The 20,282-nt window shown below is 34.1% G+C and overlaps 1 protein-coding gene across 2 annotated transcripts in view; it reads right to left on the minus strand.

Annotated features, from left to right (window-relative positions):
• SLAIN2 (SLAIN motif family member 2) overlaps nt 1-20,282 on the minus strand; it is a 78,146-nt gene that overhangs the window by 16,271 nt on the left and 41,593 nt on the right. The window contains exons 5-7 of one of the 2 annotated variants that reach the window (XM_008701515.2): nt 19,540-19,899; nt 18,956-19,093; nt 9,393-9,470 (exon numbers count right to left, since the gene is read on the minus strand). In XM_008701515.2, coding sequence (XP_008699737.2) covers nt 9,393-9,470; nt 18,956-19,093; nt 19,540-19,899 — 576 coding nt within the window. The remainder of the gene's footprint in view (nt 1-9,392; nt 9,471-18,955; nt 19,094-19,539; nt 19,900-20,282) is intronic. The other variant, XM_040624987.1, reaches the window with a different exon arrangement.

Here is a 20,282-nt window from a genome sequence, read left to right on the forward strand (position 1 = left end):
CAAATGAGTAATATTTGTATAAATAGTTGGCAAATGTATAACATTACACAAACTGTAAGGCATACTACGTCTGTGCCTTCCTTATGTAAGGAATACTGGAGCCTTTCAGCCTGTTGCAGATGAGTTCTCTGGGAGGATATTCAACAATGCCCCTCAAGACAATTGTCTCCTAGGCCATCCTTATAAATTAAAATACAGGGACTAATTAAGCTTTACTGTCCAAGTTAATTATGACGGTACGTTATAATTTCTCTGTACTCATTTTGGATACTGAGAATTGCACTTGAATCAAGGCATAAAAGGAAGCTGTTATCTACTCTGAGAAAGAATTAGAACTCTATTTATAAAACTGACATATGACTAAGAATGCTAACCTTGGTATTTAAGTTAAGTCACCTCTGAAATGAAGTGATGGGTAATATGAGGATCCCTATTTTTAAAACATTCATTTTTTGTCTTTTAATAAGCATTTAATAAAAATGGTAAGCTTTCTAGTTGAGGTTTAGAAAATACAACAGGCACTTTAGAATGGGAGAAACTGAGTAAACTGTATACTGTTTTTAGCTTGATAAATATTCAGAGAATGTTTTATAAACAATATATCTCAAATGTAAATGGCAACATGAAAAAACAAAGATACTCCAAATAGTTGTCTTCACAGTTATGTGTCCAAACTATAAATTCCACTAATTGTATAACTGCTAAAAATATGTAAATATCAAATATATAGTTTACAATAAAAATATACACATTGTCAAATACTGTCCACTATGACTAATGGGGGGAAAAACATTTATTAAAATAGATATGCCATCCAATTATTTAACAAAGATTAAGAACAAAAACACTTGTTAACTCTCCCTTACTATAGTAAGTTACATTATCCCAGTTACTCAGTGGTCTATGCACCATCAAGGATAGTAAGAGGTTACTGACATAATAAAGACTTAAAAATAAGTTCTGGTTATTAAAGACTACAGAGATGATGTAAATATGATTCTCTCATTATGGAGTCAAAGAATCCTTGCTACAAGAGTTGCTAGTGACTATCTGTACCCAACTTTTCACTGTGTAGAGAAGAAAAACTGCCACAACCACAGAGATCAACTGAGCAAATAAACAAGAAAATCAGAAGTTGAACCCACATCTCCTGATTCCCAGATTGGTATTCTTTACTGGGATCTAAAAAAGAAACACCTCTGGGAGTAGAAGTTAAAATGTTATTTTCACCATTTTTATTTTCAACTAGACTCAGAATGTACGTTTGTGGGGCTACTAACCTGGGCAGGTTTCATAAGACATGATACCAAGGCCTATTAAATTGGTAAAGGCTTACAAGTAATCACACACACAAAATTAACAAGGCATAGAAGGCTTTGATTTCTTCTTCCATTACTATACATGACTCACCATTATTTTTGTAGGCACACACTTATTATGAGATTTATTAAACATAAGAGGCAGAAGATACCCCTGGGAATGGGTTTCACTATTGTTTTTCTTCCCTACATACAAAAAGATTGAGAGATATGAATAAATAAGCTACTGGCAAATACTTGCAGCATTAGCATTTTCAAAACGGGCAAAAAGTGGAAACAACTCAAATGTTCACAACTGAGAAATGGATAAATGAAATGTAGTATATCCATACACTGAATATGTATCACAATAAAATGGAACAAAGTACTAAGATATGCTGTAATATGATAAACTTCAGAAACCTTATGCTAAACCAGTCACAAAGATCACATATTATAGGATTCCATTTACATGAAATGGCAGAGGCATAGGTAAAACCAGAGACAGAAAGATTAGTGGTTGCCAGGGGCTGGAAGGAGTGGAAAATGGGTATGATATTTCTTATAGGGGTGATGAAAATCTGTAAAGTCAAAATAATTGAGCAGCTCTGTAAATATACTAAGAAACACTGACTTGTACACTTTAAAAGGATGAATTTTATTTATTTATTTTAAAGATTTTATTTATTCATTTGAGAGAGACCGTGAGCAAGTGAGAGAGCACAAGCAGTAGAGGGAGAGGGAGAAGCGGGCTCCCCTGCAAGCAGAGAGCCTGACTTGGGGCTCGATCCCAGGACTCTGAGATCATGACTTAAGCAGAAGGCAGCTGCTTAACTGACTGAGCCATCCAGGTGCCCCAAAAGGTTGAATTTCATACATAGACAAGAGGAACAAAGGTAAAAAATCAGAAAATAAGCAGCCATATTTTTTTAACAGTTTCCCAAAACAAGAGAAGAGGGATCTCTACAGACATAAAATCAGAAAATCTTAACTGACGCTTCTTTCTAAATGTTTAGAAAAACTAATTCCAAAGAAAAATGGGCAACAGAAAAGGACTGAGACCAAATCTCATGTGAAGTTACTATTAAAAAAAGAAAGGAGCGGAGTAACATTTCTACTAATGGTACAACCTTGCCAGAAATTGTGTCCATCATGCACACATACACAAAAGATGAAAATTATAACCTAATATTTTAAATTCTAAGAATATTTAAGAAAATGATAAATGATACAAAAGAACATCATAAATCAGAATGGGAAACATTCAAAAATGAGGTGATGGAACACAGAAAAGAACTGGACATAAATCATACTAAAATGAAGTCCAACATAGAAAGAACTCAAGAGTCACCACACGATAGATAATGCTTTAAGAGAAATAGGTAATGAAAAGAAACTTTTATAGAACAAGAAGAAATGAAGAAAGATGGAAAAGGATTCAAGGGAAGGCAACAGATACAGAAGACAAGCAAAGAACATCCAACATATGTACAACAGGAGTCCCCACAAAAACAAAAGCCAAAGCAAGAGAATACTAAAAACTGTAATTCAAAAGAATTTGTCTGAAATTTTAAAATATGTGCAATTCCATACTGAAAGAACACACCACCTATCTGGGGAAATCAACTCAAAATGACCAACATTAAGATATATTCTCATAAATTATTGAACTTTAGGGGTGCCTCAGTAGCTCAGCTGGTTAAGTGGCTGACTCTTGATTTTGGCTCTGGCCATGACCTTGGGTTCTTGGGATCGTACCCCATGTCAGGCTCCACACTTAGTGGGAAGTCTGCTTCAGGATTCTCTCTCCCTTTGCCTTTCCTTCACTTGCTCGCTCTCTAAAATAAATAAATCTTTTAAAAAAATAAATGATTAAACTTCAAAGGAAAACAAAACATCCTTTGGACATCCAGATAAAAAACCAAATGAATGTAAGAGAAATTAACTTTTTATTTCTGACAAAAATGGAGTAATATATTTAAGACACTCAAGGAAAGAAAATATTAGCCAAAGATTGCATATTTAGCTAATGAATTTCAAATATAAAAAGGGTGGACAAACTGCCATCAAGACACAAAAATGGAGGGAATGGATATTGCTCCTATCACTCCTTTTTAAGGAATCTACTAGAGAATGAGCTTCAAACAAGAAAAATGATTGGTGAGATAATAATGTACAGACTGATGGTAAGCATTAAATATATATTTAAATGTAGAACTAAGACTAAATAAAAGAGTACAAATAACTTCAATCTGATAATGCATATGCAGTGTAATGCTAAACAAAAAAAGGAGCATATGCAAAAGGTTTTATAGACTATTTTCAGTAATCATATTGTATGGTATGCTATGTTTTCCCCAGATTTTGTGTGTAATATGGGATAAAACAAATTGTTAAATATTTCAATTCTTTCAGTTAGTGAGAGACAGAATTCTCAGAGCAAGACAAAGGAGATATAAATTAAGAGATTAAGTAATTACCCTTAAGCCCTGAATTTGAATAGAAAGTATCAGCATGAATTCATTAAGGCATTCAATCTTAAAAAATACACAGACACCAATCTATACATATATTTACTAGCTCTAGTAACTAAAAAAAACCCTAGGAACAATGACCAACCCAGTAGCAATTAATATGGCTAAAAACTCAGATTTTGGTTTTGAAATACCATTTCCCATCAAAGGAAATCAGGACTTTTGGAGAAATGACTAAATCCAGGTCTGAGGCAGGAAATGTAGAAGATGTGCCTATCCTGTCATACCAGTTAGCAAGAATTTATTAGACTACTACAGTTGTGTCAAAAAGACTTGAGGGCCAACTTGAAGCTTCCACCAAAGCTGGGAAAATATCCAGAATGAATCAAAACACATAAAAAATGTTTGAATCTGTTAAGTTCATAATGATATATATTTAAGAAAAATATGGGTCACCTTTGGAGGATGGTAGACCGTCAATTTATTTTGTAACTGGTAAATAGTGAGAAAGAATAAGCATTTATTCAGAATTTCCTAATGAAAGTATACTGCTGCATGAGCAAAGAATAAGGGAAAGTTTCTCTTTATTTTGACCAAAAAAAAAAAAAAAAAAGGAGTATTAGAATTGAAATAAACCGATTCTGCAATACCCAATAAAGTAAGGATATAGGCATTAAGCATCAATGACTGATAATATCACACACAAGAAAGAGGAAATCTTGCATGAAGCAGTCTCGCCCCAAACAGCAAAACCGAATCCAGTTAAGCACCTAGATCCAATTACCAATTTATGGAAAATACAGAGAAATCTACTAAATGACACCATGGAAAAGATATCAGCAAGATCCACCCTGTGGATCTACATCCTCATGTATACGGCAAATGATCTGGTGGTTTCTTCAAACAAACTTAACAAGGGGGAGTACAGAGCTGGAAGAAAACTATAAATCAAGAGAAACGTAAAAAGACATATGTTAAAGAGGCAGAACTACAGTTTCATTTCTAGGATGGTAAAAATTATACAAAGAAGTAAGGAAGTGATTGCTATAAAAATTCAGAAGAATGGCTACTCTGGGGGAGTAGGTCAAGACAGGATTGTGTTTGGAAGCAGAGAGGTAGTTTCTGAAGTAGCAAGTTATAGTCTTCTGATATGAATGGTGATCACTAAGGGGCTGCCTTATAAAGAATTCGTTAAGCTCTCTATGCATTATATGGTTTTCTGAATTTGTGTTGTATTTTAAAATAACAAAGTTTAACTAAACATTTATAAATTAGAACTCCTTTTAAATTTGTTAATCCTAAATTCTTAGAAAAATGCACTAGAGTTAATATGAAAGGACAAGTCAGAAAGTTCTACAATCTCAGAATATGGAGAGGAATATTTTAACAAGGTTAATGTATAACTTGAGGGGAAAACTAGAAAGTAAAGAAGTGCACTAAGCTACAGATTTACTATTATAAAAAGTGTTTCCTCTAATGGTAGCAGCATTTTTGCCTTATCTATAAACTTGGGGGCTAGGAAAGAAAAAGAATAAAATGAGGTTAATTGAAATTGGGTGATCTTGGAAGGCATTTTAGCTCTAACTGCAATTTTCTAAAACGCAGTCAGTTTTTAATCAGAAAAGTAAAGGCACAAATTTCAGAGAGGAGAAAATTTTGATCTAGGACTTTTTCTGCAAAAGAAATTGATAGATGTAGCCAAGATGTAACTAAAGAAGAAAAATAGATCTTGGAAAATCACAAAGGACTTAACTCTAAATGTAAGTAGAATCTACTCAATTATCATTCCAAAAATAGCATGAAATGGTTAACAGGAATTTGTATGTTTGGAGAGAGCCCTGTGCCCTCTCCTTCCCATTCTCTCAATTTTATATAATAAAATCATGGGAACGGGAGCAACTCCTATCATTTTAACTGTATCTAAAAACCCCATACAGCAGAGACTGGCTTTGACCACAACTATAATAGAAGAAAAAGTAAAGAGGGACTAGACATAGAGGAGGGAAGGGGGAAGGATGTAATGAGTGTATCTTGTTTATGATAAAGATTCAATAAACAGTTGTTAATGAAAAGCAAATATAAGAAATTTTAAATTTTGGATCCAAGGTAATGGCAAAATACCTAGGTTCGCCATTTTCAGATAGTCTGATATCAAACAGCATTTTAAACTCCTACCAATATGGCCTCTTATAAATGTTGTTTATCTCACCTTATATGAATATCCAAAATTCAGTGAATTAAAGCAGTATTGGACAACTACCATCGCTAACTCATCCTAAGTTGCTGCCTCTTTCCTTCCAAAGTATGTTTCTATATTTCAATTTGTCCTGACCTATGCATTTATTTTTTCTAAGTAGTTATTTTTTCCCTTTGACTTGGTGAGGTCTCTACTTTGTTTACCTCCACTTCACTGAGCTCCCAACTAAATAGGAATGAATATCTCTTTGTCAGAGCAGTTTAAGCAGTCACGCCTACGAAGCCTTAACAATACACAATGCATTTTTTTTTCCTTCAAAGAGAGGGATGGGCTGAAGAAACAAAAAAAAACCTTGCAAGAAGAAAATGCAAAGAGGAATGTGTCCAGCCTTGCTTGAGTTAGTGGCATGACTGTGTTCATTCAACAGATGTTTATGGTGTGTCCCTTTGTGCCAGGCAACACAGTTCTTACTTCCCTTCCCATCTTCAAACTCCAGCTACTACTAAATGTAATTAAAATCAAAGTGACTGGGGTGCCCAAGTGGTTAAGCACCTGACTCTTAATTTTGGCTCAGGTCACAATCTCAGGGTCATGAGATCAAGCCCTACTTAGGGCTTCGTGCTGAGCATGGAGCCTGCATTAAGATTTTCTCTCTCGGGGCGCCTGGGTGGCACAGCGGTTAAGCGTCTGCCTTCGGCTCAGGGCGTGATCCCGGCGTTATGGGATCGAGCCCCACATCAGGCTCCTCTGCTGGGAGCCTGCTTCTTCCTCTCCCACTCCCCTTGATTGTGTTCCCTCTCTCGCTGGCTGTCTCTGTCAAATAAATAAATAAAATATTAAAAAAAAACTTTTTTTTTCTCTCTCCCTTACCCCCTCCCACTTACGCATGCACACACTCTAAAAGAATAAAATCATAGTGACTATATTTCAAGTTGTTAAGGGAATGACCTTCTCCCTCTTCCCATGATCCTTTGAGTCCTTAAAATAAGTACGCCAACTTTCTAGAAGATGTTACAGGTTCATCCCCAGGATGGGACAATTGGTTTATGACACAATTTACTACCCAGTCCCATGTTTCTCTAGTCCAGGTTTAAAGTGCCAAAGGTACCTATGAACACATAGTGTTGAATCTCAACTGCCTCACATCCCTAACAAGAATAGAGAATCCCACAGTCCAGTGCAGACCTCTCTTTTTCAAAGTCTAGATATGAGGAGAAATTAGAAAATCCATTTGGCCTTGGATCCAAGACATACTCTCTGATTCATCTTTACCAGTAATTAACCTAATATTTTATTTTTATTTTTTAAAAGTAGGCTCAATGCCAAACATGGGGCTAGGACTCAAGACCCCAAGACTGAGAATCACGTGCTCTACTGACAGAGCCAGTCAGGCACCCCTAACCTAATTATTTAAAATCCTATTGTGTATCTGTGTCCATTTTTCAATTGCTTCAGGTTTTTTTTGGGGGGGGGTTCAGAACTTCTAGTGGTGTAAAATGATCATCTCCAAACCACAACACTGATCAAAAAATATGTCTGGATTAATTTAAATAAGAGATTAAACAAAAAGAAACAAAACAACAACAAAACGCAACACACAAACATACAGAATTCTTTCCCTTTACTACGTCAACTAGACAACTAGAGGTAAGAATTATAAGATTGGGTTTTCCTGTCATCTTATCATGGAGGGGGAGTTTGGTGGCTCAGTCACAAAAATATGTAACTCCCATAGGCAAAAACCCAAGAAGAACCCAAAAACAAAAAACATCAACCAGCCAGAAATTATGATTTTCTTAACCTAATAAACAGCAAAAAAATCCTTAAATAAAAATTTAAAATTATTTAAACCTACCTGATCTCCCCCAAATTATGAAGCAGCTTACATAGGCATATAACAAATAAAATTTATATAAACTTAAAGTCCTATGTTTTATTATGATACAGTAATCTCTTGCCCTGTTTTAGACACCACAATCTTTTCCTGTTCCTGTTTTCATTACCTCTCACCAAGTACTCAAAAATATCCACAAGTCTCAAAAAAGAAGCCTATGATCCTCAAATAGTTTCTATAAGGATCCTTTTCTATAATAATACCTAATAAGTCACCTTCTTCTCTATCAAAAGAACATATACTATCCAGTCTTTTTTTTTTTTTTTAGGATTTTATGCATTTGAGGTGGGGGAGGGGCAGAGGGAAGGGAAGAAGCAGACTTCCCACTGAGTGGGGAGCCCAAAACAGGGCTCGATCCCAGGACCCCACGTACATGACCAGAGCCAACAGCAGACACTTAACCGACTGAGCAACCAGGCGCCCCTATCCATTCTTATTTCTGACAGTAGCACCAGAAGACATTTGTATTGGAGGGCTACGATCAACTTCTGGTATTCAAAACACAAACATTTACACATCCAGCATTTCCATACTATTCTCTTTCCTTCAGATTCTATGTCTAAAACTATTGCCTTAAATCATATTTAATCCACCAAATCATTACTAAAATATTTACACATTAACAAACTTGCTAAAATATGTATTTCAGTGCTTTTGTACCCATATTAACTAAATCTTTTTCTTCGACAATCAAATCTCAAACCTCCTCTTTCCACATAATGTCCTTTAATTCTTTATCCTCCTCATATATCTTTGTTATTTACTGAGTTCTGAAACTGTCAGGAAATCTACATGTCCTGGATAGGGGAAATATTTTTCCTCATTGCTTATATTTGTTATGTCCCATTTCCTCTGAGGCTTCTATTCATTCTTTTTACTGCTTGTCCTACCCAATTCCATGGTATGTTCCCCAATTCTACTTCTTTCTAGCTGTGCATACATCCAACCTCTTCAAACCAGTATGATAGCTTTGGTGTCCAACCTTCATATACTTCAACTCTCAGTTCTTAAAAAAGCTACCACTCCCTTAAATAGTCCAAACATTACCAGTTAACCACAACAACTTGTGATTTAATATTCATCAACTTCTAATATGTAAGCATTCCCATTTCATCCTACAGATAAGTAAATCCAAAACTCAGAAGAAGAAAAGTCAGAAGAAAAAAATTTACATACAAAATGTCTGGCATTTAGTTCATTTTAAAGCACTTATTAGTTCATCTACATTAAGTTAAAACAATGACCTTCAGTTTAAGGTTGGTAAGAAAAATGATAAATTCTCTAATAGAAAATGCTACATATCATTTATTCCTTTCAGAAGAGCAATCCAATACATACCTCTGCAGAAAATAAGTTTCTTCTGGATTTATCCAAGTAAGAGAGATGAATCCACATTACTTAATAAAAAAAAAAAAAAAAAGACTAAAATGTGCCCTACAGACATCAATGACTCAGTATACCAAAAGGTATGAGATTTAACTATTAGATCATTTGCTGAAATTTAAAACTTAGTAAGAGGCTGTAGTTACCTCTTTTTGTAGATGAAGTTTGAAGCAACTGTTTGGCTTTGAGGGAAGTACGAGGCAAATTTTTCAGCCTTTGCGAAGCTGTTGAAAAATAAGGAACTGTAATATTTGCCTGGAAGGACAAGATAAAGGCTATAGCTTCTGTAAACTTGAATATTTTAATACATACTTGAAAATTTATCAAGGAACAGAAACCATAAAGTGAAAATATGTTAGAAACCTAGAAGCAGAGGAATCTGAAAGTGATGCTTAGTGCATTAAGTCGGAAAGGAAAAAGGGATGGAAATCTTAGTGCAAAGTGCATACTTTCAGAAACAGTTTCTTACAGATGAGAAAATCTACAATATGTAAACCAATCAAAATATCAAAGAGAAAACAAACCACCAGCAAACATGCTACAGGATGCAAAGAATATAAAGCTAATTAAGTAAAAGTGATGAACACAAGCACACAGTATAGAATAAAATAAAAGTAGGACTTGTTCAATGCAAAAAAGCAGACTTTGGCAAAGCAGTTATTGTTAGATGAACTGCCCTAACATAAAACAGTAATCCCCATACTCAAAAAGGAGAAGAAAACTCAGAACTAGGCAGGTCCTCAAGGGAGTAAAAATCTAATCGACATCATCTTGCTGTAGAATAAAACTAATTTGTACTTTAGACTTTGGGCAGCAACATATCTGGCCTGTGCACATGTTAAATGGGGTGGATGGGGGTGTGTGTGTGTTGGGGGGTGCATAGTGTGTGCTGGGATTGACGGGTTTGGAGCAGTCAGCACCTGCTTCTTAAAATGATCAATGAGGAATTCTAAGCTTTCTTCAAAACTCCTAATCTATCAACTGCAACGAAACTTTCAAAACTGGCATGTATGTAGCAGCTCAGAGCTATCCAGAGTTAAAGCTCACTATAGTTTCATTGAACTGAAAAGACCCACAGCTGCCAGTACAGCCACCTATTTAAGTAGTTCTAAAATGTCACTCTACTGATTTAGAAGTTGGACTTTTAGGATATATGCGAGAGAGAGAGAGAGAGAGAGAGAGAGAGAGAGAAAGAAAGACAGAGAGATCCCACAGCCATAAATCTGGCCAGCATTTAAACAATCATCGGGTTGACAAAGGAATACTTGATAATATCATCAAAGAGAATTAAGGAGAATTTCTCTTTTGCTCTATTGCTGAACTCAATGCTTTAAAAAAACTATTGTTTCCTCACTGTCTGATAGTAAATATTTTTGAAGAGTAATAAGTGTATTTGACTTCAAATTTTACAGTAATCCACACATTACTTAGCTAAATAATATACCAATTCAGCTTAAATATTGCCAGGAAGACTACTAAAAACTTCTCCAAACTTAAAATCAATTTTATAATTACCTCATATCTATCCCACAGAAATACAGGATCCTATCATCACTGCATATTCTCCATTTGTATATTTATTCATACATGCTTTCAACCATTCATAGTGTCATTCATTTACTCATTCACTGCTGCTTTTTTTCATTCTTTCCAACAGTTAATTATCTACTTTATTTCAGGTACTGTTTTAGGTACAATGGATTTGTTCAGTAGAAAACTAGATGGGTAAAATTCCTGCTTTCATGGAACTAACATTCTGAAAGGAAAGGGGAAATAAAGAGTCAAACAGTCAGACAGTGATAGCTGCTAAGGAGGAAACTAAGTAAAAAGGGAGACAGAAAATGGGAGATTTAAATTGCAATTATAAATAGGGTGATCAGAAAAGATTTCCCTGAGATGACATTTGCGCAAAGATCTGAAGGAAGAAAGCCATATAGATATCTGGGGAAAGCACTGCAGACAGACAGAAAATAAATGGTAAAGGACCTGAGGTAAGAGTGTGCCTAGTATATCTGAACAACAGGCAGTAGGCCACTATGATTGGAATAGAGTAAATGAGGACAAAATGTACTGTATGTATGCTGGCAATCCACAATACCTATTAACCATTACAATTTTTTTAGTGAGGACTTAACATCAAAAATCATCTATAATCTGTTTTGGAAAGGTCCTACTTAAATTAATAGCTATAACTCCAATGGACTTTGTCTCTCAAGTTTCATGGGTCACAACGACAGCATCCATAACAAATAAACACAATACAATGGTAATCTGAAGAATCTGACTGCAAATAGAAATAAGAAAACTAAATTTTTATCTGAATTATCACTCTTAATTTGATCAGTCTTCTAAAGACAAAAATCATTTTTCAAATGGTGAAGTGTAGTAAACGGAAAGTCTCCAAATCTTTCTACAATAATAGAATTCAGTGTTAGCTGTTTAAAAATACTCATTGTTTCCCTGGTTTCTCTCTTAATATTTATAGAATTCCAAATTAGCAAAACCCTTCCAGGAAAAGCAAAGATGGTACAATAAAAATATTATTCTCTCATGCTACCATTATTTAGGTTAGTATCTTCCTCCACAAACCAATTTCAAAAGCCTCTGTATTTTTGTTAAACATATACCACCATTTTCCAAATCATTCTGGCTCAAAGTTTTCTTTAAATCCATTTAGTCATCTCTGCAGTTCTGTTGACCTCTTCCTTTACATTCCTATTGTCTCCTAAATACCTAATTCAGAATTTCATCACCCTATTTTTGGATTACAACAGTGTCCTTTTGGGTTTCCCTACATCCAATCCTTCCACTTTAGTCATGTGCATCATGGAAAGGATAGTGGAAGTGCTGTCCCACCCCCCAACTCCAGTGCAGGTAGGCAGTGAGTGAATGGTCTGTAAGGAATTCAGAACAAAAATAAAACCAGCTTGGTCTATTTTTATAATTATCATCATGTTCCAGATTAATAATCAAGGTTGGTGATAAAATGCTCCTCCCTGAAGAAAACAGTTTGGCAGGTACTGTTGCCTTTTAATAGCATATATGAAAGATTTAAATGAACATATTTTAATACTTATCTTTTAATGTACATTGCATTTCACATGAAAAATAAATAGGAGAACTCCCAGTTATATGGTCTCCCCTAACACAGGTGGATTCAGCTACACATTTCTTTCCAGAGTAGGTTCATAGAGATGTGAAATCAAGCTCACTTAGCACATTATGTGCCTCCAACCCCTGTGGTACAATAATATATTCCTATATTTACACAGCTTAGAAATAAACAATGATGGTACAGTGATTATAAAGTCAATGAAACAGAATGTGAGTTACTTTGACTGTCATTATATGTGATTATTATTTAAATTTTTTCAGCTGTGAAGATATTTAAAAATCATTAAATTTGATCCCCAAAGGAACTAAGATATGGACAAGATGGCAATTTCTGAAATTTACTGTAAAATAGAATTTTATGAATTTCTGCCAAACTTATTATGTTGAATATTTCCTTACTCGTGTAACAGTTGCTTTGTGATTTTAGATTTAAAAATTGAAGACTATTCTTCAGTCAATACGACTGAAGAGAAATTGATAAATCTGGCTATACTGTGTCTTTTTTTTTTTTTTTTAAGATTTTATTTATTTATTTGACAGAGATAGAGACAGCCAGTGAGAGAGGAAACACAAGCAGGGGGAGTGGGAGAGGAAGAAGCAGGCTCACAGCAGAGGAGCCTGATGTGGGGCTCGATCCCATAACGCCGGGATCACGCCCTGAGCCGAAGGCAGACGCTCAACCGCTGTGCCACCCAGGCGCCCCTGGCTATACTGTGTCTTGAGCTTCAATATGTAAAGATAAATTCTGAAGAAGTTATTGACAAATTTCCAGAAACTAAAGCTATAATATTCACTACTGTGACAGACCAATATGTAAAAACATTTTTTATTAAAAAGTGACTTAAAAATGCCTATCTTTTTTGTACTGTAAAATGTTATTTTTTACTGATAGTTATAAAATAATGCTCAATAAAAGAATTATTTCTCATTGTCTGTATTTTCTCCAGCCATTGTTATTATAATTCATTCTATTTCATTATTACTGAACATAATTTTGTCATATGGCAAGATGTTAAAAATAATCTCCAGCTCCCAAATACTAAGTAAGCATACACCACTATAAAAGAATGTTAATTACTGCTAAGTAAAATGGCCCGTTCCCCCCAACTCTGCAATGACATTGTTTTAAAACTTTCATTGATTACAAATTCTCAGAGTCACCTTTCAATCCTCTCTTCCTCTCCACCTCCCATCTTCTCAGTGTTACCAAGTCACATATCTTCTACATTTTTAAAAATTCATCCAGATCTCATCACTTCCTGCACTATTGCCTTTGTTCAGATATTCATTTTTTGCCATGATTATACAATAGCTTTCTAAATGGTTTCTAGTCTATCCTGAACTTTAATCCATTCTTCATATTGCTACCAGAATGGATTTTCTAAGAAGTAACACTGATTAAAAGTGTACCATGGCTCTTCACACTTACAGAATGAAATCCAAATTCCTTAATATATTAAAAAATTCCCAATCTGTGCCCAATATATCTCTCTCATCCTTCATTACTGTACCCACTAGCCATCCTGCTGCACCCTACACTCTAGTCATACAAAACCACTACAATCAGGGTGTTACTTTTAAGACTTCATTACTAATCCCACTGTTAGGTAAACCTGTCTTTCCTTTCTTCATGTGGTCTCTTAAGCTCCTCCTGAGTTAGTGGGAAGATTATCTTCTATCTTTCCTGAAAACCTCTTCATACTGCTGAGTTTAATGCCTCTCTTCTGTTCCCGCAGAAGTTCCTGCCAATCACTCCCTGCTATTGAAGGGCACATGCTGTCTCATTTGTATTTATAATCCCAGTGCCTAGAACATAACATATACCCAATAAATATCTGTCAAATAATTAAGGACACATGAGTGACTGATCACTGGATAAAATCCAGAGATCTGAACTAAGCACTCAAGATCCTCCAGAGTAGAGGTCTAATCTAGTGGTTTGCAAACTTGAATTTACCCCAGAATCAGCTGAGACACTTCTAAAAAATATAGATGTTGGGTACTCCTCCCAAATGTATTCAATCAAAATTTACAGAAATGTCAGAAAAACATTTATAAAATCTCTTTGTATTTAGATAATTGACCCATCATTGCACTGCTTATTCTTAAAAAGAAATTCTACACAGATTTATTATGACTTGAGTTTATGTTTCATAATTATGTGAAATTCAAGTGTAATCTTTTAATGTTTGGTTCCAAGCGAAATCTGGATGAGAATTTCTTCCCCATGGACCTCAGGGCAGTTTGATTATGCATAAGCTGACAACTGCCTTGGACACTCCCCCTTCAGTGAGAGGTCCGGAGTATTGACCATATACCTTTTCCCTGGGGGAATACTCTGTAGCCTATGCAAAGATATTCTTCCATTTGACTAAATGTAAGTAAGTGGATAAATATTACACTGGATTATTTTACTCTTTTGTGGTAATTCACAAAGTATTTATAGTTGATGCTCCAATAGAGTCATCCAGGAATATTTCCCAAGACGCCTACTCATCTGCACTTAGGCTAGCATGATGTAATCTAAACAATTTTTGGGAGGAAATCAGGGGACTCAAAGAGGGGTTGGGAGGAGGGAGCAATTTCGTTTGGTTTTGCACTTTTCTAGTTATTATTGCACGTATAATACATATGATCTCTGCTTCCTCTCTATAAAAATAAGAAATGGGTTGTTGTGAGGTTCAAATGAGATAATTCATGTGAAAGTAAACATTTAAAAATACTAACCAGAGTTTGAGCATTTTTTTTTAAAGATTTTATTTATTTATTTGACAGAGATAGAGACAGCCAGCGAGAGAGGGAACACAAGCAGTGCGAGTGGGAGAGGAAGAAGCAGGCTCCCAGTGGAGAAGCCTGATGTGGGGCTCGATCCCATAACACCGGGATCACGCCCTGAGCCGAAGGCAGACGCTTAACGACTATGCCACCCAAGCGCCCCGAGCATTTAATTTTTTTAAACCAGCGGATTGTCTTGGGTTTTTCTCCCTTTTCTTATTTCTGAACCCGTATTTCCTGTATCTTTCTGAAACCTAAATTTCCTACTGAACCTCTACTCTAGTAGTCTTAGGAAGGCACTAGTCTTTTGAAAAACTCTGTCCCTGACAAACATTGCTTCCTTTAAATGGAGAAACTGAGAAAATGCTATATATCCATGACCTCTGCAATGCTCTGGTTTTCTTAAACTTTTTAAGTTACTCACATTTCAAATATAAAAGTTGGAAATTGGTAACAGCTATAAAAATGAAAATATATTAGAACTCTCATAATTTTCATATATGAATGCCAGCATCCACAATAATGCAGCCATAGCAAATAAGCATATAAAAACAGTCATTGGCATAGTACAAGGCAAAAGAAGTGGTCCCGTAAGTGGAAATAACAGCAACCTTGCAAGTTAGGTTCATGCAGACCAGCAAGTAAGAACCAAAGCTTTACCACTTAAGGGCTGGAAAAATAAAAACTTAAAGGAAAACAAAATGCAACATCTATTAAACTAACCGATTTATACAAAAAATAAAAAATATTAATTCATGTTTAAAAATGTATGAGACTTGGTATTATAATATTTATAAATAATTCTATATCAAAATAAAAAGGCTATTATGAAAACTATATATATACACACACTTATAATTAAAAGAACAAATACATACATTACTATCGATCAAGATACATGCAAAATTTTAAGAAAAATAGGTAATACATTACAAAATATATTGTTATTTTTAAACAAAAGGCTTTAAAATATTTTTATAAAATAAAGTTTTAAACTTGATAAAATTCTGGATTTACTGTTTTCCAAAAATATTCTTGTGACTAATGCGATTTTACACTAAAATAAGTGTTTATGGCATTTTAATTGTAAATAAGCTTCACTATAGCTTCAAATATAAAAATAAACAAGTATATGCAATTGAAAAAAAATAAAAGATGGTACCTTGCTTTCCCTTTTGCTTATATACTGTTCAAATATTGAAATATACCACTATGAAACTGCATACATATTTTCTACTTAAAAGTAAATTAGTGATCAGAATCTCATTATTTTTCCCTATATATTTTCCTTAATTATCCATTTCTGGGGAAAACAAAAGAATAATTCACCTACAGTAAAAATTCTAGGGAATCAGCAGGTAATTACAATGGTAATTCTACCAGTAGAGAGGCAAGTAATTATCACAAAGTTTAAGATATGGTCAATATATTTTTCTATTAACATTTTTATCCTAGGTTTTCTTCTATTTTTGTGAAGAATTTTTTTTTTTTTTAATTTCCATACAGCTTTGAGGTGCTAGAACAGTTCAAATAAAGAACATATATGAGGGCATGGGACAACAACCCTGAGTAAAGTGCTGGTACTGAGAATTAACTGAATAAAGCAGAGAGAATATAGATATAGCTGGTTTTAACAAAGAGCAGGGAAGCTGTCTCTGGAGATATAATCATGTAAAGTTTTGAGAAATTCAGAACTTAACAATTCAAACTAAGCATAAAAGCCCAAATACAAATCATGTTTTGGATTATCTGAGCATAAGCTATAAAAGTGTAGCTTATAATATGCAGGATTTTTATTACTTAATCTTCTTAATGATATAAAATTTTCTTTCCTGTTGCATTAACATTGTGCATTGCTTTTTGTTTCAGGCAAATATACCAAGGAAGGAAAAAACCAGAAACACAATGTCCTCAAGAGTCAAATTACTTTAATTTGCAGATTTAAAGGCACAAAAGTTATCATTCACCATTTTGATAGAACTTAAGAGTTCAAATTATAACTCTTTTTATTTTTAAAGTTTTGTGATTCCCTATTTTACGTACCATTTATGAGTACACCAGATGAGTATCATAATGGCACTCTTACTTACATAGCCTGCAAGACCTGGAATACTAAGTTTAAAATTCAATTTGGTTGAAAAACATGTTATTGCACACATCCAACTGAATAAATGAAGTACACAAATCTCTACATAACAATGTTCCACAGTGCCTTAAATCTGAGGGTCATCTTAGAAAAAACAAATAATATTGCTGGATTATTCTTAAATCTTAGTTCCAAACCATAAATGTGACAAAACTCTCTAGGTGGACTTGGATTCTTGAGCACAATCAACATGGGTGTGAATCCTAACTTGCCACCTATCAGCTATATGATCAAAGATAAGTTATTCAACCTTTCAAAGCTCCTATCTCCAAACTTGCAAAATGTATTAATAATTGTACCTACTTCATAGAACTGTTCTGAGGATTAAACAGGATTATGTATGTATGGTACAGCACAATGTGAGTTTCTGTAATATAAGTAATATCATATACAACTAGAAAATAAGGAAAATTGATCAATGTTAACACAAAAGTCATTTGGGTTCAAATGTATTTTTTCCTGGCCTGTTTATTTTTGAGTCACCAAGTAACAGCAGCTTAACACAAATTACACAAAGTCAGCTAAACACAACAGAGCCAAGGAAGAGTGTAAGGGAATTAAAAAAATAACTGAATGCTTTCAAAGTTGTATTATTCAATAAACAAGTTATATAAGTGAACAATCAATAGTCACATGTTTGTGCTACTTCTTTATAGCTTGAGGAAATGAAGGAACACATCACAGCCACCACTTCAACAGGTGACATAATATGCTACAAAGGAACTGAGTCAATCAGACCACAAGACTGATGTGAGCTATGGGATACAATGGGGTGCATATTGAGCATTTCTTAAATATAGAAATAACTGTGATAGTCTGTTTAAACATGGTTTGATTACATGCTCTTATCTATTGTAGTTAACAAGCAACATTCTTTGGAAAGTGTTCAACTCTTTTTTAATCACCTTGTACATTAAAGTATACAGTATCCATCTATTCCCATATCACTTCTTAGCTCAGTTTGGCTACTTTGTCTTAGAAGTTCTTTCTGCATGATTCTTTCTGATCTTTGTTTATGTTGCATATGTCTCCTTCATTCAACAGACTCAGATCTTCCTTTCCATCAAGTCACTTTCAACTTTTTTCTTTTAAATGAAGTTCTATATTTGCTGGAGTATTTATTTTAGTCATTGAAAATTTAACATGCTTTTGATTATGCTAGTATTTTTTGCAGGATCATTATTGCTTTTTATTAATGTTCTAGTAAGAAAGCTGCTTGGGTTTTAAGTTGTCTGTTCCAGGACTATTTCACACAAAAATCTTGTCATTTTCAATGTGTAGGTTTTTAAGGAATATATCTCTATCTATGTATACAGAGATATAGAAATAAAGATATATAGATATATAAGGTATAGGTTTTTAAGGAATATATATACACACACACACACACACATATATATATATATAAAAGTTTTTTTAAGGACATATATATATTTAACCAGTAGACTTTGCTTATTTTAAAAGGAGAGACCAAAGTTCCATATAGATACAAGTACTGATACAAGTGGGTATCTTATAGGAACAAATTTTAAATTTTAATATAGCTATTATCTTAGAGGAACGAATAATCACTACATTTTACAACTGATATGGTTTAATACAGCTATTCAGCACAAAATTACTATCTATAATTTTCATTTTCCTTTAAATAACTGATACATAAAAGGTACTTACTGGCTGAAGCCTGAGGTTGCATGCGAGGTATTCCTCCATTTGGCACTTGAAAATTTGAGTCACTTCTGCTGCTTTTCACTGAGTCAACTTGTGTACTAGATGTTCGGGACAGGTTTGGAAGACTGCGTCTTAGTTTTTCTGTAACAAAAGAATTTAATGAAAAAAAAAATCAAACCATTCTTTTAGATGAAGAAAGAGTTAAAATATTAATTGGCATTTACAAATCAAATTCTTTATTTAAGCATTCAGCATATTTTAGAAGAGTTAACAGGAAGTACAGGTCTTATAAAAATAACTCAACACAGGTTCCACAACTGGGTAGAAGAGAACCTTTAAAAAGAACCATAAATTAATTAAATCAAAATCTACATACAGATTACTTCATGAGTAGGACAAAGCAACACTAACATAATCAAGTAAAATTCACTTTCTTCTTTATTTGTGTATTGATTCACTAGTAATAAAACAGTAAACTGACTAAATTCTTCATCTACTTATCTGAAATACAAAACCTTGGTAAAAATTGTGTTACTTTCATACTGAAATATGAAGGACAATGGTTTTTCCAGAAACATTCTAATTACCTTCATTTTTAACATTGCTTGTCTGTAAATCTGTGGGATGACCTTGAAGTGAAAGGCGAGGTTGTTGTAAGCGGCTAATCATAGGCTGTGGGGACACTCTACTATATTCTATTCCCCGAGCAGGAGATCGTGAACGAGGTGAATTTCTGGGTGACTGCTTAGGTGATGGTCGAGGTGAATTGCGTGGTGATGGTGAAAACCTGTTAACAGCAGGGTATACTGCATGATGCATATTGTCATCTTCATCATCTAAACTTTGCGCATCAAGTTCCTGATCACTAAAAGTACCCCGTCTTGTAGAATTGCAAGATGAACCAGAACTGCGCCGAGATGTGGTGGCTGCATACTCTTGACGGAGACCTGACAATAATGAATGCATTATTTCATTTCTTTAGGTATCTTTTTAAACATTTAAATATTTTTGAAGCTTAAAAACAAAAGAGTATCATTGAGAAATTCAAACAGGGTATAAAGTGTAAAGGAAAACTCCCTTTCCACTTGAATCATCTTAGACATTCTCCCATATAATGATGCTTAAACATTTAAAAGATTATTTTTAAATAAATAAAATTCTATAAACTTTTGCCCGATCCAACATTTTCTTCTTGAATCTGAAATCTATATTAGAGGTAGAACCATAAACTTAAAAATATTTCTACCCCTAAACGCAATAATTGAAACTTGAGATCACCATTTAAGAAATATTGAGGGAAAACAATTACTGTGCAACTAATGAAAAGAAT

The sequence above is a fragment of the Ursus maritimus genome, unplaced genomic scaffold, assembly GCF_017311325.1.
Source record: "Ursus maritimus isolate PB19 unplaced genomic scaffold, ASM1731132v1 scaffold_8, whole genome shotgun sequence".
NCBI classification, from domain to species: Eukaryota; Metazoa; Chordata; class Mammalia; order Carnivora; family Ursidae; genus Ursus; species Ursus maritimus.